At 40.6% G+C, this 26,430-nt stretch overlaps 1 protein-coding gene across 4 annotated transcripts in view; it reads left to right on the top strand.

The window, feature by feature from the left end:
• LOC105494953 (phosphoinositide-3-kinase regulatory subunit 3) overlaps positions 1–26,430 on the top strand; it is a 97,145-nt gene that overhangs the window by 51,233 nt on the left and 19,482 nt on the right. For all 4 annotated transcript variants that reach the window (XM_071093854.1, XM_024796996.2, XM_071093853.1 and 1 more), the window contains 5 exons: positions 2,388–2,496; positions 6,135–6,233; positions 17,227–17,407; positions 18,148–18,273; positions 23,384–23,526. In XM_071093854.1, the coding sequence (XP_070949955.1) occupies positions 2,388–2,496; positions 6,135–6,233; positions 17,227–17,407; positions 18,148–18,273; positions 23,384–23,526 (658 nt within the window). The remainder of the gene's footprint in view (positions 1–2,387; positions 2,497–6,134; positions 6,234–17,226; positions 17,408–18,147; positions 18,274–23,383; positions 23,527–26,430) is intronic.

Here is a 26,430-nt window from a genome sequence, read left to right on the forward strand (position 1 = left end):
TGACACCCATGTTGAAAATCAGTTGACTAAGGGACTTTATTTATTTATTTTTGAGACAGAGTCTCACTCTGTCTCCCAGGCTGGAGTGCAGTGGTGCAATCTCGGCTCACTGCAACCTCTGCCTCTGGGGTTCTAGCAATTCTCCTGCTTCAGCCTCCCGAGTAGCTGGGATTACAGGTGTGCACCACCATGCCCAGCTAATATTTGTATTTTTAGTAGAGATGGGGTTTCATCATGTTGGCCAGACTGGTCTCGAACTCCTGACCTAAGTTGATCTGCCTGCCTCCGCCTCTCAAAGTGCTTGGATTACAGGTGTGAGCCACCACACCCGGCCAACTAAGGGACTTCTGTTTGGGGGAAAATATTCACATTGTTCTCCTTCCCCCCAAGATTGCTTACAATTTTTTGATTAAATTAAGAAAAAAGAAACAATCTCAAAAAAGTTACAAGTACAGTTCAAAGAACGTAATTTTTTTGAATCATTTGAGAGTAAGTTGTCAGCATGATGCCATATGATGACCATGTTTGTGTGTATTTCCCACAAACAAGAACATTTTCCTACAGAAGCGCAATATAACCATCAAAATCAGAAAACTAACATTGCTATATTACTACTATGGTCATACTCAGATCCCATTCAAGTTTTGCCCATTGTCCCAGTGTTGTCCTTAATAGCAAAAAAGATCCAGTCCAGAATTACACATTGCATTTAATTGTCAGGATTCTTTAGTCGTCTTCTTCAATCTGAAACATTTCCTCAGTCTTTCCTTGACCCTCATGACCTGTACATTGTTGAAGATTACAGGTCAGTTATTTTGTAGAATGCCCCTCAGTCATGGTTTGTCTGATGTTTCTTTATGATTAGATTCAGTTTATGCGTATTTGGCAGGGATGTCACAGAAGTGATGTTATATCCTTCCTAGTGCATTGTATTGGGGCCCACAGTTTCCCCATTATTTCTAATATTAACCTTGATTCTTGATTAAGATGGTATTTGCCAGGCTTTTTCACTATTATTGTTTTTCCTTTTGCAATTAGGATTTTGTGGGACAGTATATTGAGATAATAGTAATCTTGGTCCTCATCGATCTTTGTTTCTTTTATTTATTTATTTATATCTGCATGGACACATATATTCCTATTTTGTTTAATGAGTTATATTTCTTTACTATTATTATTTGTATTGATAGGCCAGCTGTTCCAGATTTGGTCAGTGAGAGCCAGCCCCTTCAGGCTCACCATTTTGTTCTTTTAACATAGCCTCTCCCATTCTTTGAGCACTTCCTTCCTTTTTGGCACAAGATGATGTTCAGGCTCGTTTGGTACTTGCTCTATTCTGTCCCTGGAATCAGCCATTTCTTCAAAGAGCCCTGGTTCCTTTTAGTAGAGAATGGTATTAGAAAGCAAGGTCAAGGTGCTCAGTGTACATATTGGGGTGTTGTTGCCCCCAGGACCTCTCAGGGCAGCAGTCCCCAACCTTTTTGGCACCAGGGACCGGTTTCATTGCTGGGGTGGGGTCGGGGTTGGGGTATTGGTTTCAGGATGAAACTGTACCACCTCAGATCATCAGGCATTAGTTCGATTTTCAAAAGAACTCGATTTTCAAAAGGTTCGATTACAACCTCGATTCTCGCATGTGCAGTTCACAGTAGGGTTTGTGCTTCTATGAGAATCTAATGCTGAAGCTCAGGCAGTAATGCTCGCTCGCCCACTGCTCACTTCCTGCTGTGTGGCCCTTTTCCTGATAGGCCATGGACCAGTGCCAGTCCGCGGCCCGGGGGTTAGGGAATCTCTGTCTCAGGGAACAGAGCTAGGGAATATATGTATGCTGTGTACAGACATTTACATATTTATGTTTATATACATTGAAATTCATGAGTTGATATCAGTAGCTGTAATTCCAGTCCAAAATAAGAGGCTTCATTCTATTACAGTTGAGCAAATTATTAATAACATACCCATCATTTCATAGTTACCCTTTTTTGTTTTTGGTAGTAAGAATACCTAAAATTTACTCACTTGGCAGATTACCAGTATATAATACAATATTATTAACTATAATTCTCATGTTGTACGTTGGTCACTTAGTGGCTTTTGGACTGAGTTGTTTGGAAAGGGGTTGCATGTTGGCTTTTGAGAGATGATGAAGTTGTACAGACTTAGAAGTCGGTGTTTCGTAAGAAGGAAAAAACCAAATATCTTGACATTTTCACTTTTTAGGCAATCAAAAGGATTCCTTCTGTTGCTAACATTTAACATAAAATAATACTCAATTTGATTGATAATTATTAGAATCTTAATATACCTTGGTTAGTGAGCTGCTTCAGAGGAAATTAGAAAACAAAAAATAATTTACATCTACAGAGTAATATTCATTTCTCTTCTAGCTCTTCCACCAAAGCCACCTAAGCCAATGACTTCAGCAGTTACAAATGGAATGAAGGACAGTTCTGTTTCTCTTCAGGATGCAGAATGGTACTGGGGGGATATTTCAAGGTAACTAGAATGCTACTGTAATTGAATGCAGTTTTTTAAAAAGTCATTTTTGAGAATTAGTAGGTAAAGTAAACCATTTTAAGCCAGGCATGGTGGCTTACGCCTATAATCCCAGCAACTCAGGAGGGTGAGACTGAAGAAGCATGTGATACCAGGAGTTCAAGGCTATAAAGAGCACTCTGTTGCACTCTAGCCTGGGCAACAGAGTAAGACCCCCCAAATCTTTTTTTTTTTTTTTTTTTTTGAGACGGAGTCTTGCTCTGTCGCCCAGGCTGGAGTGCAGTGGCACGATCTCCGCTCATTGCAAGCTCGGCCGCCTCCCGGGTTCATGCCATTCTCCTGCCTCAGCCTCCCTGGAAGCTGGGACTACAGGCGCCTGCCACCACGCCCGGCTAATTTTTTTGTATTTTTAGTAGAGACGGGGTTTCACCGTGTTTGCCAGGATGGTCTTGATCTCCTGACCTCGTGATCCGCCCGTCTTGGCCTCCCAAAGTGCTGGGATTACAGGCGTGAGCCACTGCTCCCGGCCCCGACCCCCCAAATCTTAAAAAAAAAAAAAAAAGTATTGTGTGCCCTACTAATTTTTATTTAAAGATTACCATTTTAGGCCAGGTGCGGTGGCTCACACCTATAATCCTAGCACTTTGGGAGGCTGAGGCGGGTGGATTGCCTGAGCTCAGGAGTTCGAGACCAGCTTGGGCAACATGGTGAAACCCTGTCTCTACTAAAATACAGAAAATTAGCCGAGCATGTTGGCATGCGCCTGTAATCCCAGCTACTTGGGAGGTTGAGGCAGGAGAATTGCTAGAACCTGGGAGGTGGAGGTTGCAGTAAGCTGAGATAGTACCACTGCACTCCAGCCTGGGCGACAGAGTGAGACACTATCTCGAAAAAAAACAGAAAAAATGCTCATGTAAAAAATTTTGTGTGGGAACATTTCATAAATGTCTTAACACTTTTCTTCCCATGAAAAAATGACAAGAAAATCTTCATTATTTATTTATTTTGAGATGGAGTCTCACTCTGTTGCCCAGGCTGGAGTGCAGTGGCATGATCTCAGCTTACTGCAACTTCCGCCTGCTGGATTCAAGTGATTCTCCTGCCTCAGCCTCCTGAGTAGCTGGGATTATAGTCATGTGTCACTATGCCCTGCTAATTTTTGTATTTTTAGTAGAGACAGGGATTCACCATGTTGGCCAGGCTGTTCTCGAACTCCTGACCTATGGTGATCCACCTGCCTTGGCCTCACAAAGTGCTGGGATTACAGGTGTCAGCCACTGTGCCTGGCTGAAAATCTTTAAATTATGAGTGTGATTATTACTTCTAATACTATATTGAGGATGGATTTCTAAATAAGTGACACTTAGACATTTAGGATAGTTACATGTGTTTTAGAATTAAAAATATTTGTGGGTACTTACATTTCTGTACCTTTCTTTCTCTAAGCCAGTGATTCCAAAGTCTTTGCATGCACAAAAATCAATTGAGGTGGAGCCCAGGAATCTGCATTTAACAGCTTCCCTGGGTGAATTTGATGCAGTCTCTTTACACACCCCAATTTGATAAACAGGACTCTAGGACAGATTTGTTTTCTGGGTAAAGTGTGGTTTTAGATAATTTTGAACCCAAAGAGGGAATTATATACATTTAATTTGAATATTGTATTTTCTTATTAAATTTTTTTCTTGTTAAACTTTGCTTTAATGGGTCTCAGATGTATTTTCTTTTTAAAGGCCTATCCATTTCTGTCAAATCAGTTTCCAGGTTGATGCTGTATTCCTCAACACACTTATCTATCCCTTTCTCTTCTCTGTTCTCTTCCTCTACCAAAATGGTATTTATTTAATTTTTTTTTACTCTTACGGTTTCAACTGTTTTAAGAGTATATTTGCATTGTTGTGCAGCCATCATCACCATCCATCTCCAGAACTTTTTTATTTTCCCTAACTGAAATTCTGTACCCATTAAACAATAACCTTCCATTCTCCCCTCCTTCAGCTCATGGCAACCACCATTCTGCTTTCTGTCTTATGAATTCAGTTCTAGGTACTTTGCATAAGTGTAATCATATAATAATTGTCCTTTTGTGACTGGCTTATTTCACTTTCTTCATACATCTTCAAGGTTCATTCATGTTGTAGCATGTGTCAGAATTTCATTCCTTATTTATTTATTTATTTTTTTGAGACAGAGTCTCGCTCTGTCGCCCGGGCTGGAGTGCAGTGGTGTGATCTCAGCTCCTTGCAAGCTCTGCCTCCCGGGTTTACGCCATTCTCCTGCCTCAGCCTCCTGTGTAGCTGGGACTACAGGCGCCCGCCACCACACCCGGCTAGTTTTTTGTGTTTTTCCGTAGAGACGGGGTTTCACCGTGTTAGCCAGGATGGTCTCGATCTCCTGACCTCGTGATCCGCCCGTCTCGGCCTCCCAAAGTGCTGGGATTACAGGCTTGAGCCACCGCGTCCGGCCTCATTCCTTCTTAAGGCTAATATCTTATTATATGTGTATGCTATATATTGTTTTAATCCATTCTGTCCATTTAATCCAATCTGGACATTTGGATTGTTTCTAACTTACGGCTGTTGTAAATAATGCTGCAGTTAATATTGGTGCACACATATCTCAGTCCTTGCTTTCAGTTATTTTGGGTATATACCCAGTAGTGGAATGGAATTGCCAGGTCATATGGTAAGTAATTCTGTGTTTAATTTTTTGAAGAGGACTTAATACATTTCATTAAAAATTTTTTTTTTTTTTTTTTTTTTGAGATAGATTCTCATTCAGTCTCCTAGGCTAGAGTGCAATGGTGCAATCTCAGCCCACTGCAACCTCTGCCTCCCGGGTTCAAGTGATTCTCCTGTCTCAGCCTCCCAAGTAGCTGGGACTATAGGCGCTTGCTCGGCCACCACGTCTGGCTAATTTTGTATTTTTAGTAGAGACAGGGTTTCATCATGTTGGCCAGGTTGGTCTCGAACTCATGACCTCAAGTGACCTCTCTGCTTCAGCCTCCTAAAATGCTGAGATTATAGGCATGAGCCACTGCACCCAGCCATTTTATTTTAAAATTGATTAGAATATTTCTATTTTAATATTGTACAATAAAACAGTCTATTATTTTTTATTTTAAGATCACATGGTTCTAATATGATTCAAGGGTCTTTTATGCCCTGCCATTTCCTTTAAGTGTTCCTTAAATTCCTATACAGAAGGAATTTGTTATCGGGACAAATTTAAACTAGGAGAAAATCCTATTGAAAGGTTATGAACTTAGTGAATTTTCCCCCTTCTGTTCAGAAACAGCTGCCACTGTTGCTTAAATATAACCTTCTAAACAGCCGCTGTTTTTTTCCTGAAACTTTACAAGTTCAGACCTGCCTAAGGAAGTCCTAGAGGCTTGATGAAAACAGTATCTGTTATACACATTTGAAATCTGGAAGAGTTTAAAAATCAAATAGCTCTTCTGTAGATTGCTTACCACCAAAAATCAAAACAGAAAGAGCATATTTAATGCAGGGAAGAACTAAATGACCTCTAAAGGGCTCCATTATTCTATAACCTACTGTCGAAGCAGCCTTAGTAGTAACATGTAAAGACAACCAGTGTTGACATTTTTTCATTTTTCTTATAATTCTGTTCTTCAGGGAGGAGGTAAATGACAAATTGCGGGATATGCCAGATGGGACCTTCTTGGTCCGAGATGCCTCAACAAAAATGCAGGGAGATTATACTTTGACTTTGCGGTAAGTACTTTTCAGTCTTTTGGCTAGTGCTCTACTGATGTTATTTTTATTCTGGGTATACAGATATTTCTGTATTTAAATCTTTATACAATTTTTCATATTTTCATTTATGTACATAATTTCCAGTCTGGCTAATTCTTTTTTCTATATATTAAGTATTTAAACATTTTGTATAAAAATGGCAACTTAAAAAAATGTAGAAAGTAAATGAAAAGGCTAAAATCCCAAAATGTAAGGGAGTAAGAAGCATACAGTTGACCTTATAAAGTACGTAGATGTCATGGGCATATGGGCATATTCTTTTTTTTTTTTTTTTTTTTTTGAGACGGCGTCTCGCTCTGTCTTCCAAACTGGAGTGTAGAGGCATGATATCCGCTCACTGCAAACTCCGCCTCCTGGGTTCACGCCATTCTCCTGCTTCAGCCTCCCCAGCAGCTGGGACTACAGGCGCATGCCGCCACGCCCGGCTGATTTTTTTGCATTTTTTTTTAGTAGCGACAGGGTTTCACCGTGTTAGCCAGGATGGTCTCGATCTCCTGACCTTGTGATCCGCCTGCCTGGGCATCCCAAAGTGCTGGGATTACAGGCGTGAGCCACCGCATCCGGCCGTCACGGGCATAGTCTAAGGGTAAAAATGAATCTATCATTCGAATAACCCTTTTATCTTCCTTAATGCAGACTTTAGAAAGCAGAACTCAACATAATTTTGGTTGATGAGGATATGTTGAAGATAAAGCAGTTCCCAGCCTGTATCATGCTTTCCATATGGGCATATTAGCATCTTTTAAGTGATGGATGTATGACTTTTTATATTTGCACATTTTTTTTTTTTTTTGAGATGGAGTCTCACTTTGTTGCCCAGGCTGGAGTGCGGTGGCACAATCTCGGCTCACTGCAAGCTCCACCTCCCGGGTTCATGCCATTCTCCTGCCTTAGCTTCCTGAGTAGCTGGGACTACAGGCGCCCGCCACTACGCCTGGCTAATTTTTTGTATTTTTAGTAGAGACGGGGTTTCACTGTGTTAGCCAGGATGGTCTCGATCTCCTGACCTCATGATCCACCCGCCTCGGCCTCCCAAAGTGCTGAGATTACAGGCGTGAGCCACTGCGCCCAGCCTATATTTGCACATATTTTTAAAAGGTTAAGAAAACTGCATAAGAAATTTCCACATTTAATTTTAATAATTAAAGTAGCCCAATTACAATAAAGCCTTATGATTTTTTAAAAAAGGAACTATTTAACAAAAAGAAAATAACAGTTAACAATAACATTTACTGACTTTCTTGTACTAAGCCCTTTACATGCATTATATCATTTATTCTTCACAACAACCTTATGAGGTAGGTATTATTACTATTCCCATTTTATAGATGAGGTAACTAAGGGTTAACATGGTTAAGGAACTTGCCTAAAGTCTCATAGTTAGAAAGTGGTAGAGGAAGAGTTTAAATCCAGATTCATCTGGCTGTTTGCTGCCTTTCCAGCCTAATATCTTTAGAAAAAATAATGCTATATTTTATGCAAATATGGCATAAATTTGGAGGCACTATTTTAGTTTCTGGTAAAGAGCTAAAGAAATTAATACCTTTGCACCTGAATTGTGCTGACTAATCAGTGTTCTACAATAATTCATTGAACACAAATATTCCTCTACTCCAGTCAGGCTTCCGTCTCCACCACTCCATGGAGACTCCTAAACCAGTGGCCACTTTTCTCTTCTTACCTTACTTGACCTCTTAGCAGCATTAGTCATAGACACTTCTTAGAAGCAGTTTATTGTTTTGGCTGTTAAGACATCACACTTTCCTGATTTTCTTCCTAACTTTAAGCTGTTTTGCTCAATATCTAAATGTTAAGTGTTCCAGGGCTCAGACTTGGGCCTCCTTTTCTTCTCTGTATTCATTCTCTTAAGGCGAGCTTGTCTGTCCCATCGCCTTAATATATGTGATGATTAATTTTAGGTGTCAATTTGGCTGGATTAAGGAATACCTAGAGAACTGGTAAAGCATTATTTTGGATGTGTCTATGAGGATATTTCCTGAGCAGATTAGCATTTGAGTCAGTGGATTGAGTAAGGAAGATCGCCCCTCAATGTGAGTAAGCACCATCCAATTGGCTGAGGATAGAACAAAAAGAAAGAAAAAAGAATTTTACCTCTCTCTGTCTTGGAGCTAGAGCACACTCTTATTCTGTCCTTGGAAATCAGAACTCCAGCCTTTGGACTCCAGGATGTATACCAATACTCCCCACCCCCTATGGCCTTCAATCTTGGACTGAGAGTTAACACCATTGGTTTCCTGGGTTCTGAGGCTTGAGGACTTGGACTGAGCCACACTACTGGCATCCCAGCTTGCAGATGGCCTGTAATGGGACTTCTCAGCCTCCATAATCATGTGAGCCAGTTCCCCTGATAAATCCCCTCATATTTATCTTTCTCTCTCTCCTATTGGTTCTGTCTCTCTGGAGAACTCTGATTAACACAGATTTGGTACCAGGAATGATTCTAGTTTTTTTTTTTTTTGGAGACAGGTTCTTGCTCTTTCTCCCTGGCTGGAGTGCAGTAGCATGATCATGGCTCACTGCAGCCTTAACCTCCCAGGCCTAAGTGATCCTCCTACCTCAGCCTCATGAGTAGCTGGGACCAAAGGCGCATGCCACCACACCCAGCTAATTTTGTGTTTTTTATTTTTTATAGAATCGAGTCTCCCTGTGTTGCCCAGGCTGGTCTCAAAACTCCTGGGCTCAAGCAGTCCTCCTGCCTCAACCTTCCAATGCTGGGATTACAGGTGTGAGCCACTGAGGAAGATAATTTTAAGGATGAGTTTCCTTAATTAGTTTTGGGGTTCCCAGAATTGGCTCTCTAATTTGATGAGACTTAAAAATGCTAAGGACCCTACTTCTAATAAATAGTACAGAGAGCACTGATAGTCCATAGTGTGAACTGTTTATATAGAGATATGCAAAAAATCTACACTTGATACTTCTAATTTACCACCTGTAAGAGCCAAGGAACTTGGCAACCCTGTATTTGATACTGTCAAACATTTGTAGAAAACCAAGGTTTTCTAATGTTGCCAGACAAAGTGATGAAAGAAAAGGGTGAGCTCAGGGTTTTGATTTCCTGGCCCCAGCTCTGCCATAAATAGCCCAAGAACTTCTAAGTATGCCCTAAGTCAGAGTCTTCTCTTCTGTTTCCACAGGTCTGAAATTGCAAAAAATCAAACACATGCTCTCATCATGTGATTAGCTGAATTACAATCAAAGTTGAAATCTCAGCCTTGTAAGGTGTCTGCTGTTAAAATGAGAGCATTGGTTGGGAAAGAATGGAATTCTATACATTTGGATGGGGATGTGTGGGAAGACCCTGATGAGGTTGGGGACATTGAGCTCCTAAATTCTGATGAGTCTTGTTTGCCAGCAGAAATGGCCTCCCTCCCCCAGTAACAGCATCCCCCTTACACTGGCCTTTCCACCTTTGTCTGAGGGGATTGACTTTGCATTGCTTGAGGAAACTGTAATGGCCTTCCTGGAGGCAACTGCTAAGCAAGAGGATGCTGAGTCTTCTCAGGACCCATGCCCACCACCCCTCTTTGCTTCTAGACCTATAGCTAGACTTGAGTCCCAGCAGCCCCTAAAGATGAGGTACAAAGTTTTACCCATGAGGAGATGTTCTATGTGCTAAAAAAGCTACTTGAGTTTTCTAATTTATACAAGCAGAAATCTGGAAAACGGGTATGGGAATAGATATTTAGGGTGTGAGATAATGATGGAAGGAACATAAACTTGAGTCAGGCTGAATTTATTGTTTTTTTTTTTTTGAGATGGAGTCTCGCTCTGTCGCCCAGGCTGGAGTGCAGTGGCGCAATCTCGGCTCACTGCAAGCTCCGCCTCCTGGGTTCCCGCCATTCTCCTGCCTCAGCCTTCCGAGTAGTTGGTACTACAGGCACCTGCCACTACGCCTGGCTAATTTTTTATATTTTTAGTAGAGATGGGGTTTCACCTGTGTTAGCCAGGATGCTGTTGATCTCCTGACCTTGTGATCCACCTGCCTCGGCCTCCCAAAGTGTTGGGATTACAGGCATGAGCCACCGCGCCTGGCTGAATTTATTGTTATTGGCCCACCAAACACATTCTGCATTTAATGTTGCAGCTCAGGGAGTTAGAAAAGGCAACAGTTGGCCAGGCATGGTGGCTCACGCCTATAATTCCAGCACTTTGGGAGACCAAAGTGGGCAGATCACGAGGTCAGGAGTTCAAGACCAGCCTGGCCAAAATGCGGTGAAACCCTGTCTGTACTAAAAATACTGGAAAAAAAAAATTGGCTGAATGTGGTGGCATGTGCCTGTAGTCCCAGCTACTTGGGAGGCTGAGGCAGAGGAATCACTTGAACCCAGGAGGTGGCGGTTGCAGTGAGCCAAGATCACGCCACTGCACTCTGGCCTGGGTGACAGAGCAAGACTCTGTCTCAAAAAAAAGAAAAGGCAACAGTTTATTTGGTTAGTTGGCTGAAACATGGATGAAAAGAGGCCTACTGTGAGCCAGCTGGAGGTGTCTGATCTACCTTGGTTAACACAGAGGAAGAGATTCAAAGGCTTAGGGAGGAGACTGGGTTGCTAGAGTGGATTTGTCATTTAAAATCTACTTATTCACACTGGGTGGGTCCAGACCACATGCTTTTCAGCAGTACTCTGAGAAACAGATTTGTGAGGAGAACCCCATCATCCCTAAATGCCATGATTGCCCTTCTCTGTAGGCCGGACCTTAAAATGGGAACTGCAGTCGGTCAACGGAAAAATTTAAATGCAGTGGGAATAACTGGATCCCAGGGTAGCAGAGGCCAAGTGAAGGGACTCAGTTGACAAGGCAAGGTGGACATGGTTATCATAATGGACAGCAGAAGCAAAGCAACAGTCAGAATACTCTGACTCATGTAGACCTATGGCATTGACTAATTCGCTGTGTGGGCAGCTCACTGTCTATTTTCTTCTCCCTTCTCACCTAGTCTGTCTTGGCCTACTACAATTTAAATTCTCTGAGGTTGGGGATTTCGTTTTATCATTGCTATATCTCCAGTGTCTAGATTAGTGCCTGATAATGGGTAAGCATTAGTGAATGGATGTCTAATAAGTGTGTGTGTGTGTGTGTGTATTTATATATATATACACACATACATGTATATATATATATTTCTATTTGTATTTTTTAGACAGGGTCTCTGTCATCCAGGCTAGAGTACAGTGATGTGATCATAGCTCACTGAAGGCTTGAACTCCTGAGCTCAAGTGATCCTCCTGCCTCAGCCTCCCAAGTAGCTAAGACTACAGGGGTGTGCCACCATGCCTGGCAGCTAATTTTGTGAAAATTTCTTTGTAGAGATGAGGTCACACTATATTGCCCAGGCTGGTCTCACACTATGGGTCTCAAGTGATCCTCCCACCTTGGCCTCCCCAGTCCTGAGATTACAGGTATGAGCCACCATGCCCAGCCTATAAATACTTATTTAATAGAAGAATATGCTGCTTATTTTTCTGGAAAATGGTTTTAATCCCACACTAAGTTGTGGAATTTCATTCCTTTTAAGGTTGAATAATAGTCTGCTATATGTATATACTACATTTTGTTTATCCATTCATCACTTGATAGCATTAGCAAGAATGTTTGAAAGTTTTCATGTATCTATCACAAGGTCTGACATACAGTAGGTGTTTGATAGGTGTTGTGTAAATGTTTGAATGAAAGAATTAGAGAAAGACAAAGTTTCTCACAGGAAATGACAGTTGAGCTAGGCCTTGATAGATTTTTGGAAGGCAGAAGAGTGATGATCTTAAGTCAATTTAATAAATACCTACAACTGAGTGCTAATCACTCTGCAGGGTATTTAACAATGAGTTAAAACTTTTGTCTCAGGGAATATATAATCTAGTGAGGACAAAGGGAATGAGAAAATGGCTTTGAGTGAAAGTTTAATAGCAGGAGAGCTTCACACAATATGCTTTGGAGGCTGAAAGGAAGAAAAGAGATATCTTTGTTAAAAGAATGTAGAAAACTGACCTTCATGGAAGAGATCATATTTGCAGAATATCTTGAAGAAGGGGATAGGTTTGGACATGGAGAGAGTGGGAGGGGAGTAGCAGGAATAGATAACAATAGGAGCAAATATACGGAGGTGAGATTTTATAGCTGCTTTCTGTGAGATGTAGTCCTATTTGGCTAAAAGATAAAGTTTGTAAAGAAGAAGTGGCAGGGGATAGGAGGTTGGAAAGGGGTCATGTTTAAGAGGGCCTTGAATTCCAGAACTTGGGAGTTTGTATTTAATGTTGTAGGTAGGTGGGGAGAACCACTGCATTTTTTCGGCAGGGAAATTGTGATCCGGCTATATATATATATATATATATTCTTTTTGAGACAGAGTCTTGCTCTGTTGCCCAGGCTAGAGTGTAATGGTGCGATCTCGGCTCATTGCAACCTCTGCCTCCCAGGTTCAAGCGATTCTCCTGCCTCAGCCTCCTGAGTAGCTGGGATTACAGTTGTGTGCCACCACCCCCAGCTAATTTTTGTATTTTTGGTAGAGGCAGTGTTTCACCATGTTGGCCAGGCTGGTCTTGAACTCCTGACCTCAGGTGATCCACCCGCCTCTGCCTCCCGAAGTGCTGGGATTACGGGCATGAGCCACCGCGGGGATAAATGTTGACTTCTAGCTGCTCCAGAACTGCAAGGTAGAAATGTATCTAGGATATAGCTAGAAATGTAGTTTAATGCTTAGGAAAGAGTATAGGGCCAGAGAAAGAGTCAAGCTACCATATGCATAGAGTAAATGGGATTTTTTTATGGAAAAAATATACAAAATTTAAAAAGGTGGAGGCTGAAGGCAAAATTTTTTTTTAGGGAATAACTGGGGTCAGGGAGGAGACAGGAAGAGTGGTTTGAGAGGTTGAAAGAAAATAATAATTTCATCAAAGTTATGGAAGGATGAAATAAAGAAGGCAGAGAGTGAGGGAGAAGGAAGACCTGGGATAAAGGAAGGGGACAGAGTCTGAATTTGTTCAGTCATTGGTGACTCTCAAGTGAGAGGAATGAGAGTGAAACCAGAATGCAGAGAGTAGTAGGTAGTGAGGAAATAGAGATTTTTCAGTTCAATAACTCTTATTTTTTAAATTGGTAAATAGTATTTGTTGTAGAAAATCTGGATACTTAACAAATCTTTAAGAATCTGCTATCTGCCAGACATTGGACTAGGTGCTGAGATGCAAGGAGGACTATCATGATAAAGACATGACCTTCAATTCCTTCGTTCCTTCTCTCATCTCTGCTTAGAGTCCATAGTACATTATTATTAAAATTACCCATGTGAATACATTCTTAAACTTGCTCCTCTTCCTCCAGTATAGTCACGAGACTAAATTCCAACCCGTGAATTCAATTCTCCACCTAGTCCTTGCTTATACTTGAGCTGCTGAATGTGGAGAAAGGGATGTGACCACATGGACTGGTCTCACATTAATTATGACCACTAACCTTAAGTGACCTTTAAAACTGCCCAGCTTAACTTCTGCATTTCCACAATGCATTCATCCTGCTTCCCCGTCACTTTCCTAAATGACAATTTCACATGTTCTTTTTTTTCTCTTTTAAAGGACAACCGTTCTTCCCACTTTTAACTAAAGAACTTGCTTTTAATATCACTGATAATGTGGACACAGTCAGACGAGAACTCCTTCATGCTCCTGTTACCACAGCTGTCAACATATTTACACATTAATGTGAATAGTCTGCCGCTTTTCTGTTCCAGTGGATGACTGTTCGTGTCCTTGTCCAGGGTCTGCTTCTCTGTTTGTGGACTGGATCCCATCCCATCCCTCTAATCTACTCAAGGACATCACTCTAGGAACTATCTTGTCCTCTTTTTTGGATCAACAATTTTTGTCTCTCTGTTGAGTCTTCCCCATCAGCATATAAATATACTCTATTATTTCCCATTTAAGAATAGTAAATAATTGACCCTATATCTCTTTCTAGCTACTTCTCTATTTCTCTGCCCTTATTTACAGCAGTATTCCTCGAGACACTTGCCTATGGGCATGTCTTCTTTATCTTCTTTCATTTTCTTGAATCCATTCCAGTCAGGGTTCTATCCTTACCATTTCACTGAAACCATTTAGTCAGTTCATTTAGTGATACCTGCTTTGCCAAACCTAATTATCATTGGACTTGGTTGATAATTTTCTCGTTGTTGAAATGCTTTTGTACGTGTTGGTTTTTAGGATATCACACTCTTAGTTCTCCTCTTCATTAATTGCTCCCTTTTGGTTTCCTTTGCTGGTTCTTCCTTCCGTGTCTCTGACCACTAAACATTGGCGTACCCCAGTTCTTAGTCCTTGGACATCTTCTTCTGTCCAGCTATACTCACCTTCAAATAACATCTATCGGCTGGCAACTCCTGAATTTCTGTTTTTAGCCCAGACCTTTCTCCTGAACTTTAGATTCTTTAAGTAGGCTGCTGGATCATCTGCTTTTGAATGTTTAGTAGGCATCTCAAACTTAAAGTGTCTAAAACCAAACTTTTTCTACCTTTAAACATATTCTTTCTTTCTTTTTTTTTTTTTTTGAGATGACGTCTTACTCTGTAACCTTGGCTGGAGTGCAGTGGCATGATCTCAGCTCACTGCAACCTCTGCCTCCTGGGTTCAAGTGATTCTTCTGCCTCAGGCTCCTGAATAGCTGGAATTCCAGGTGCCCTCTACCACGCCAGGCTAATTTTTGTATTTTAGTAGAGACGGGGTTTTACTGTGTTGGTCAGGCTGGTCTCGAACTCTCGACCTCAAGTGATCTGCCCGCCTCGGCCTCCCAAAGTGCTGAGATTACAGGTGTGAGCCACTGTGCCTGGTCTAAACCCATTCTTTTAAAATAGCTTTCTTCATGTCAATAAATGACAATTCCATTCTTCTGATTGCTTATGATATAAACCTTGAAATCATCTTTATCTTGTCTCTCTGTCATATTCGTATCCAAGCCATCAGCAAATCCTGTCAGCTCTGTCTTCAAAATATATTAAGAATCTCACTATTTCTCATGACCTGTACTGCTGCTACCCTCATCCAAGACACCATCATGCCTTGCCTAGATTATTATAAAAGTTTCACAAGTGATATTTCCACTTATACCGCTGCCCCCTTTGAACAGTCTTTTCTCAACCCAGCAGCTAGAGTGAGCCTTTTAAACCGCAAGATAGATTACATGGTTCTACTGAAAACCCTTTTGTGCCTCCCATCTCACTCAGTAAAAGCTCAAGCCCTTACAGTAATCTACAGACTGTTATTACATAATCTAAGCTCCTTTTACATCTCTTACCTAGTCTCCTATTACTCTCCCTCTTGCTCGTTCAGACCCAGCATCACTGGCCTCCTTGCTGTTCCTTGAACATGCCAAGCATGCCCTTACCACACCTCTCTCTAGGACGCTTCCCATACATGTCTGCTGTACTAGCTCCCTCACTTCACTTAGAACTCTGTTCAAATATCAGCTGAACACAGAGATTTTTCTTGAGCAATACAAACAATCCTCCACCACAAGAACTCCTTTCCCTTTACTCTGCTTTGTTTTTTTTTCCCCAATAGACTTATTACCATTTGGTATATTTAGTTGTTTATTTTTGTGTTCTATCTTGAGAAATTTGTTATCTTCCTTAATAAACTGAAAGACAGAGATATGTTCCTTGTGCTGTTAAACTGGAAGCTCCACGAGAGCATGGACTGTATCTGACTTGTTTATCATGTATCTGTAGCGCGTTATGTAATTCCTGGCACATAGATATTCAGCACATCATTTTAAATGAATGAATGCCTTTTAACTTTAACAGAGAGGCCAGCTTGCAGTTATTGTATGTGTGAGTGTACACATTTGTAGTAACTGTATATGATTAGATGGTCCTTCTCATGTACATTTAATAGAAATTATCATCCATCTAAAAACTGACCTAAACATTGTTTTAATCAGCTTATAGGGTCAATCTTATTGCGTTCGACCTTTTACAAATCCCAGTGCCTCATTTATTATAAAAATGGCATGGCATAAAGAGAGATAGGGGCATAAATCTGCATGCTGCTGTAAGAAGAGTTGAATGGGAATGGTACAGCCTTTTGCTATGAATCAGCCCGCTGTGCTTTTAGATTTTGCCTTATGGAACTTGCAAAACATTGCTATTTTAAACTTTAGTTATAAATTATCTTTTAAGGGACCATTTAGATATGACTTAGTAAACAAAGGTGCCCTGAACTGTCCAAGCATGAAATTACATTCATCTAATATACATAGCTCTTCAAAAGCTATACTTTGTAAAACGGTTGAATGACTTGAATCATTTACATGTTGTGATGGCCTAAATCGTCATTTCTGAGAATTATAAGCAAGTGTAAAAGACAAAATAGTATAAGGTTCTAGATTAATTATGCAGCTATAAATCATAGATTAAGGAGCTCAATTATGTTTGTGCATTAACAACAAAACCTTGAGTGTGTTGGTGATTGTGTGACAAATATTTATCATTCCTTTCATATAAAGATGACTTCTGCTCCCCCCACAGAGACATACAACCACATATCTTTGGGTCCTTAGGAGATTTTTTCCATTCTTCCTGACTAAAAATATTGATAGAATTTAAATTTGAAAATTCATTCAGAATATAAACAAAAATAGAATTTATTTCTGTTTTATTTTTCTTAAGTGATTTTTTTTGCTACATTTGTTCATACTGAATTCTGTGTAGATATGTTGACCTTTAATAACCAAGGTATTTTATGGACAAAACAATGCAAAAGTAATTATATATATATATGTTCACATACACAATAACATGTCTTTTCACTCCTTCCAGCCACATTAACATAGTAAAACTTGTTTATTATGTGACACCAAGCTTTCACATCTCCATATGAAAATAGTAGTTCAGTTGAATTTGGGGGAAAAAAATCCACAGTTGTTGTCTTGTTGTTCACAGGAAGGGAGGCAATAATAAGTTAATAAAGATCTATCACCGGGATGGTAAATATGGCTTTTCTGATCCTCTGACATTTAATTCCGTGGTGGAGCTCATTAACCACTATCACCATGAATCTCTTGCTCAGTACAATCCCAAGCTTGATGTGAAGCTGATGTACCCAGTGTCCAGATACCAACAGGTAAGATTATGGAAGTCTTTGCTAGCTATTGAGCAAGTCATTATTTAACAACCTTATTTGATTTTTTTTTTTACCAGTGTTATCAGTTTTAAAAAACTAGCCATTTTATTATTTATTTATTTATTTACTTTGAGACAGAGTCTCTGTTGCCCAGGCTGGAGTGCAGTGGCATGAATATGGCTCACTGCAGTCTTGACCTTCTGGGCTCAAGTGGTCCTCCTGCCTCAGCCTCCCGGTAGCTGGGATCACAGGTGCATACCACAACTTCAGGGTCTTGCCATGTTGCCCAGGCTAGTCTTGAACTGGGCTCAAGCAGTCTTCTCACTTTGGCCACTGAAAGTGTTGGGATTATAGGCATGAGTCATTGTGCCTAGTGCCTACTTAAGATTTTAGATATTTTTGGAACTTATTTTGTGGCTACCCTTCTATAATATCTTATTGCATGTACTTGTTACCTTTATATAAAAATACTTATGTTTATGTTTCCCACTTATACTTCATTTCTTAATTTTTAAAGTATTAATCATTTTGATGTGATATAAAGGCTGATCTTAATATTATCAAAGGATTTGGTATATTTGTGTGCTTGATATTAATACAGTGACTTAAACTTGTACAGTTGAAATACAGTTTAAAAAGAATATATGGTTGAGGTGATATTTTCCTTTAAAAAATAGATATGGAAAAAGTCACATGTCAGAATTGTTAACATTCTTTATTTTTTTCTTTTACCTGTATAGGATCAGTTGGTAAAAGAAGATAATATTGATGCAGTAGGTAAAAAACTGCAAGAATACCACTCTCAGTATCAAGAGAAGAGTAAAGAGTATGATAGGCTCTATGAAGAATATACGAGAACATCCCAGGTTGCTATATTTATGTTGTTTTGACTAGTATGTGTGCAATGTTTTAGTTACTTCAAATTTTCTATCATTCACTTGATGATCTTTAGCTGTTTTAATGTCTTAAAGGCTTAAACAGCCTTTTTGAAACTTGGATGATACAAATTCCCCTCCCTTCTTAATTGGTTAAGGATATAATTTGTATCAGTTAATATTAACTGGTCACAAGTGACAAAAAAAAAACAAAGGCTTCAGATAGAAATTTAGTTTTCTTTCATGTGTATATAGGAACTACAGGGGTGTTAGGGTAACTCCACTGTCCTCAGAACTTACAGGCATTTTCTGTCTTGATGCTTGGCTATCTGTGGAAGACGGCTTACTCTAATATTGGCGGTCACAACCATATTCTAGTAAACAGGAAGGAAGAATAGGAAGGAGAAAGGAAGGTTCTCTATAAGACAACTTCCTAGAAGGAGCACACTCTGCTTTCACTTTTATCCCACTGGCTAGAACTAAGTCGCATGGTCATACCTAGCTACAGGTCACAGCTAGCTGTAGGGGAGGCTGAGAAATCTAGTTTTTATTTGGTCAGGTGTGCTCAACTAACGTGGGGATTTACTGAGGAAGAAGGAGCTGATGGATGGAAATTGTGGGCTTACTAGTAGACCTAACTACACAGTTTTTAGATCATTAACTTTAATAACCAGTAATACTTACTTTTCATATTTATGATATAGAGCAAAATTCTATAGAATAATCTAGTTTCTTTCCTTGGACTTCTTATGCCTGACTACTTTGATTCTTTTTTAGCTAGACTTGGTTTAATTTGCCCTAAGTTGTCACATAGTTTGTCAAAAGTGTTTGGAATTTTGATGAAGCTGGGTATCTTCAGAGAAGTTTACTTTTTATAATATTTGGGTAGGAAGTGGCTTAGGAAAATATATTTAACTGTATTTCTCATGTACATTCTCTTGGAACACAAGTTATTATGTTGAATATCAAATGATTTATAGAAGCATTAGTCCATGTTGATTCTACTTAATTCCTAGTGAATTCTTAGTGCAACAGTAGCTTACCCTGGGCTCTTTCTAGTAGATAACAATAATGGATTTTTTTAGTGTTTACTTTCTATTTCATGAATTTCTGCTCTTTTTAATTTTTTTCTGCTGTTTTTCAGTTTAATTTTCTCTTTTCCTACTTCTTAAGGTGGAAATTTTGTTCATTCGTTTAAAAACTTTCTTTTCTGGCCGGGCGCAGTGGCTCAAGCCTGTAATCCCAGCACTTTGGGAGGCCGAGACGGGCAGATCACGAGGTCAGGAGATCGAGACCATCCTGGCTAACACGGTGAAACCCTGTCTCTACTAAAAAATACAAAAAATTAGCTGGGCGTGGTGCCGGGCGCCTGTAGTCCCAGCTACTCGGGAGGCTGAGGCAGGAGAATGGCGTGAACCCGAGAGGCGGAGCTTGCAGCGAGCTGAGATCTGGCCACTGCACTCCAGCCTGGGTGACAGAGCAAGACTCTGTCTCAAAAAAAAAAAAACAAAAAAACTTTCTTTTCTAAAATAAGCAGTTAAAGCAATACATTTTCCTCTAAGCACTGCATATATGCATCTCACAAATTTTGTCATACTCTGTTTTCCCTGTTATTCAGTTTTTAATATTTTCTCTTTTTTTGTGATTTCTTCTTTTGCCCCTTGTGTTTTTAATTTTTAAATATTTGGGACTTTCAAATATATTATTTATTTCTAATTTAAATTAATTTTGTTGTTAGTAAATATGTTCATTAAAGTTATATTCTTTTGACATTTATTGACCTAGATTTTATTTTATTATTGATGTTTTTATGAGACAGAATCTTGCCCTGTCCCCCAGGCTGGAGCGAAGTGGCACCATCTCAGCTCACTGCAACCTCCGCCTCCCGGGTTCAAGCAATTCTCCTGCCTCAGCCTCCCGAATAGCTGTGATTACAGGTGTCCGCCACCATGCCTTTCAAATTTTTGTATTTTTAGTAGAGACAGGTTTTCACCATGTTGGCCAGACTGGTATCAAACTCCTGACCTCAGGTGATTTGCTCATCTCAGCCTCCCAAAGTGCTGGGATTACAGGCGTGAGCCACTGTGCCCGGCCAGCTCTTTTTTTATTTTTATTTTTTATTTTACTTACTTATTTTTTAAGTAGAGAGGGGTTTTGCCATGTTGGTCAGGCTGGTCTTGAACCCCTGACCTCAAGTGATCAACCTGACTCAGCCTCCCACAGTGCTGGGATTACAGGCATGAGCCACCATGCCCAGCCACAAACAAAGCCATAAACAACTCTTTAAGAAGCTTATAGGCTGGGCACGGTGGCTCAAGCCTGTAATCCCAGCACTTTGGGAGGCCGAGACGGGCGGATCACGAGGTCAGGAGATCGAGACCATCCTGGCTAACACAGTGAAACCCCGTCTCTACTAAAAATACAAAAAAAAAAAAACTAGCCGGGCGTGGTGGCGGGTGCCTGTAGTCCCAGCTACTTGGGAGGCTGAGGCCGGAGAATGGCGTAAACCCGGGAGGCGGAGCTTGCAGTGAGCTGAGATCCGGCCACTGCACTCCAGCCTGGGCGGCAGAGCGAGACTCCGTCTCAAAAAAAAAAAAAAAAAAAAAAAAAGAAGCTTATCTGTGATTTGAAGAGAATTTTGGAATAAGAGTGCTTTTTTTTCAAAGTGTTGATACCAGAGCTTGCTTATATGCTGCTAAGAAGGAATCATTAGACTGGGAGAGTTAATAATGTAAAAGGGGCTAGCTGATACGAGAGTGAAGGACCCAGAAAGGAAAGGGAGCTGAGACCTAGAGCACATGTAAATAAAGGGAGAGGAAGGGAGAGAAGAGGTGAACAGGTAGGTTTATAGTTTTGGTGGCAGGTGTAGTGGTATAGTGGCATTGTTTATGGGGGGGGGGTGCTGACTTAGTAGTGATATCAAATACTTTTCCCTTTGCTGTTCTACTTACTGATATATATACCAGTGTTAATAAAATCTAAATTGTTAGTGTTTTCTTTGAAGATCCAGGGCCAGAACTTTATAGGTAATTTCTAACCTTGCAAGGGAGCTAAGGCTATCCACTATAATTTAAGAGTTGTAGAATTAGTACTAAGATATTTGGCATATGGGCATTCTAGTTAGTTTTTAATATTAAGATACATATGATGTAATCTCAACTGTATGGACTATCACAAGGTTCCAGCCTCCCTCATCTGCTAATCCTCTAATGTTCTAGCCCTACTGGGCAATTACTAATCTTTGAACATGCCTTGTTATTTTATGTATACATTATACCATGCCTCCTTTGTGCAGTGCTGCATTTTCTTCCTCTATATCAGTTCTTTAAGACCTAGCTTAAGTGTCACCTCCTCTGTGAAGTCTCTGTAAAGCAATAAATAATTAGTTAATATCACTTGGTTGCCTCTTCCATGACATGAAACCAAACCTTATTAGAGTTCAGAAATCTATTCCACCCGTATATTCTGAGTCTTAGAGGGCAGGCTTCATGTTTCACAAATCTCTATCACCAGATGGTAATTTCTGTGTAGTGGATTCTCAATAATCAATTGTTGAAAATGACAAATGCTTAAACTGGGTGTGTGGTGCCCTCCTAAAGTCTCAACTAGTTGGGAAACTGAGGTGGAATGATCCCTTAAGCCCAGGATTTCAAGTCCAGCTTAGGCAACAGTTTTAAAAACACTAACCCACCCGCCCACCCACCAGCAAAACCAAAACCAAAACCCACCCCAGCCTAATAAGTGCTAGATAATGTAGGAATTATCCCATAAGCATCAAAACTTCTAGAATTATAAACATTCAGGATAGCAGTTTTTCTAGACCCTTAGGCGTATTTATTGCTTTTCTAAAAAACAAACTGAACAAAATTTAACCTTCTGAAGATTTTCGGGGAATCGTGATTCAGATGTTTTTTTGTTTTTGTTTTTGTTTTTTTTGAGACAAAGTCTTGCTCTGTCGCCAAGGCTGGAAAGCAGTGGCACAATCTCGGCTCACGGCAACTGCTGCCTCCTGGGTTCAAACGATTCTCTTGCCTCAGCCTCCTGAGTAGCTGGGATTACAGGCGTGCGCCACCATGCCTGGCTAATTTTTGTATTTTTAGTAGAGATGGGGTTTCACCATGTTGGTCAGGCTGGTCTCGAACTCCTGACCTCGTGATCTGCCCACCTTGGCCTCCCAAAGTGCTGGGATTACAGGCATGATCATCTTATTATTCTTAAGTGCATTGGACTTTAGCAGCTATTTTTCCCCTTTTCATTTTCTTGTAATCGGATTAATCTACTGATGAATCTGTTTGGAAAACTAAGCACATACTTGAGAAATGAGAGTAAGAATAAATAGACTTTATAAGACTCTTCTGGGAGTAAGTCTTTGTGCTTTGGTGCATGGACTCTTTAGCTCTATCCATTCACTCTTTCAGCACCTTTTGGGGAATAGCACTATAATAGGTGCAAAATCAGAATTTGGTCCTTGTCTTCAAGGTGTTCAGGGTTAATCTCTCTTGGCAGCTCAGAGACCTTTCTGTGGTTCTTAGCGATATATTTCACATAATGGTTCTATTTCATTTATTTATAGTTTTTTAAAATTTAAAAATTTTTTATTTTTTACGTGGAATCTTGTTCTGTCACCCGGGTTGGAGTGCAGTGGCGTGATCTTGGCTCACTGCAACCTCTGCCTCCTGGGTTCAAGCGATTCTCCTGCCTCGGCCTCCTGAGTAGTTGGGATTACAGGCACCCACCACCACGCCTGGCTAATTTTTGTACTTTTAGTAGAGACAGGGTTTTGCCATGTTGGCCCGGGTGTCTTGAACTCCTGACCTCAAGTGATCTGCCTGCCTCAGCTTCCCAAAGTGCTGGGATCACAGGTGTAAGCCACCATGCCTGGCCTATTTTATAGTTTAAATGATGTATTTTACATATAGGTAATAGAGTAGGGGTTGAATAAAAGCTCTTGTTTTAGTCCTCCTAAACAAGGGGAAAGACTTTTGAAAGACTGGGTGTTATACGGGATTACATTAATAACTAGAATTATAAAATTTAAGACCAAGGTTAGAAGAAAATAATAAAGAATGAAGCCTGTGTTTTTTCTTTGTCTCTCTTGTAGGAAATACAGATGAAGAGGACTGCAATAGAAGCTTTTAATGAAACAATTAAAATATTTGAAGAGCAGTGTCACACACAAGAACAACATAGCAAAGAGTATATTGAGCGATTTCGCAGAGAGGGGAATGAAAAGGAAATTGAACGGTAAGTACTTAGTACCTCCAAGGGCATCAGTGAGACAGGATTTCTTTCTTCCCCAGTAATTTCTGTCTTGTTTGCTTTTGCCCCTCAAACTGCACAGCCCTACTATTGGAACCACTTGCTCTTTCCACTAATGGCACCAAATTGAACTTCCTCTCTCCTCTGCTCTTTCTTCATTCTCCCAAATTAACTCCTGCTTATCCATTAGGACTTCAGGTTAGATACCATCTTTTCTAGAAATTGTTCCCTGATTCCGGAGACCAATTTAGGGGCTGTATTTTGGGTCCCTACAGTGTCTGGTCCTGATCCCTAGTGTAACATTTACTGAATGCCATGCCCACTCAACTGTAAACTCATCGAGAGTAGGCATTGGTGGCTTATTTTCCCTGGTAGCCCTAGTACCTCCGTATGTATGGGAGTACATAATGGGTGCTCATTGAATATTTTTTTGAAATGAAATCAACTTTGGCAGCAGTCTGAATAAATTGTAGTAGAACAAGACTAGGCAGGAACACCAGCCTGACTTGCACATGACTGCAACGGTTGTGGTCATCAGGTTAAACGATAATGAGGGCCTGGACTAGAGAAGTAGCAGAAAAGAAGCAGGAGGCCATGGGAATGCTAAGGACTTTATGCCTGACCAGATATGGTAGGTGTGGGAGAAGTCAAAGATTATTCCTAGATTTCTGTTGTGAGAGACTGGAAGATGGTGTTTTTCACCCAAATAAAAAGTACATGAGGAGAGTCTAGGGTTGGAACCAGTGAGTTCGAGGTTCCTGTGAGAACACAAATGGAGCTCACTGGGGAGCAGGCAGCTGATTATTTGGATTTAGAACTTGGTATAGAAAGGATTTGGAAGGCATAGGTGTGTAGCTGATGGTAGATGCTAAGAATGAAATTACACAGAAAGAATGAGTGGCAGGAGAAGTAATGGATTTGATAACTAAAAGGATATTGAAAGCCTTTCAAAGCAAATTTAGTGGAGTATTGGAAGACTAAGCTAGATTGTAGTGGGTTGAGGAGTGCTAAAATAGATAATAAATATAAGTAATTAATATGCAATGGAAAAGCAAAATTATTTCTCATATTAGGACCACAGTATTAGTGTATTTCTGTGTGCATGAGTTTAGAGCTAAGTGCTGTGAGGCAGTGTAGCTTAATGGCATGAGTTTAGAGCTAAGTGCTGTGAGGCAGTGTAGCTTAAATGATTAAAACTATGGGCTTGAATTCTGAATTGGCCGTTTTGTTAGCTGTATAACCTTAGGTGAATTACTTAACTTTTCTCAGTCTGTTTTCTCTTCCATAAACTGAATAATATCTTGTTGGAATGCTAGAGAATTAAGTAATATATATTTTGGCACATGATGGGCTTTCAATAAATGATAATTATTTATTTATTTGAGATGGAGTCTCTCTGTGTTGCCCAGGCTGGAGTGCAGTAGTGCCATCTCGGCTCACTGCAACCTCCGTCTCCTGGGTTCAAATGATTCTTGTGCCTCCGCCTCCTGAGTCACTGGGATTACAGGCGCCCACCACCATGCCTGGCTACTCTTTTGTATTTTTTAGTAGAGACGGGGTTTCACCAAATTGACCAGACTGGCCTTGAACTGCTGACCTCAGGTGATCCACCCGCCTTGGCCTCCCAAAGTGCTGGGATTACAGGCTTGAGCCACTGCGCCCGGCCTCATGATAATTATTATTAACGATGAAGAAACAGAAAAGGATTTGTAGTTTTGTTGCAGAGGGAAATAAAGTAGCATGATAACATTTTGTTTCATTTTATTTATTTATTTTTTTGAGACACAGTCTTGCTCTGTCGCCCAGACTGGAGTGCGGTGGTGCGATCTCGGCTCACTGCACCCTCTGCCTCCTGGGTTCAAGTGATTCTGCTGCCCTAGCCTCCCAAGTAGCTGGGTTTACAGGTGAATGCCACCACACCTGGCTGATTTTTGTATTTTTGGTAGAGATACGGTTTCATCAAGTTGGCCAGGCTGGTCCTGAGCTCCTAATCTCAGGTGATCCACCCACCTTGGCCTCCCAAAGTGCTGCAATTATAGGCATGAGCCACTGTGCCCAGCCTATTTTATTTTTTTATTTTTTGAGGTAGGGTCTTGCTCTATTGCCCAGGCTGGAATGAAGTAGCATGATCATGGCTCACTGCAGCCTCAACCTCCTGGGCTCAAGGGATCCACTTGCCTCAGCCTCTCGAGTTGCTAGGACTACAGGCAAGCGCCACTGCACTGGCTAATTTTTAAAAATCTTTTTGTAGAGATGGGGTCTTGAACTCCTGGGTTCAAGCAATCCTCTGCCCTCAGCTTCCCAAAGTGCTGGGATTACAGGTGTGTGTCCAGTCTGTGAAGTTTTAATAGTAATATAAAGCCACATATTGAGTGACAAGGGAATAATGTAGACAGTTGTTACCATAAGGGTTCAGAGCATAGCAAAACTTTGTGTGTTGGAAAAGCTTATAGCCATCATCTGTTGAGTGCTTACCAAGATAATGTCAGGAAATGTTCTTTCCTTTACATGTATTGTCACATTTAATTAACAGAAAATCCCAGTGAAGTAAGTACTGTTGTAGGTACCCATTTGTATTAGTCCATTTTCATGCTGCTGGTAAAGACATACCTGAGACTGGGGCAGTTACAAAAGGAAGAGGTTTAATTGGACTTACAGTTCCAGGTGGCTAGGGAAGCCTCACTCACAATCACGGTGGAAGGGAAGGAAGAGCAAGTCACATCTTACGTGGATGGCAGCAGGCAAAGAGAATGAGGAAGATGCAAAAGCAGAAATCCCTGATAAAACCATCAGATCTCGTGAAACTTATTCACTACCATGAGAACAGTATGGGGGAAACCACCTCCATGATTCAGTTGTTTCACCCTGGTCCCTCCCACAACATGTGGG

Source organism: Macaca nemestrina, chromosome 1, assembly GCF_043159975.1.
Source record: "Macaca nemestrina isolate mMacNem1 chromosome 1, mMacNem.hap1, whole genome shotgun sequence".
Lineage (NCBI taxonomy): Eukaryota > Metazoa > Chordata > Mammalia > Primates > Cercopithecidae > Macaca > Macaca nemestrina.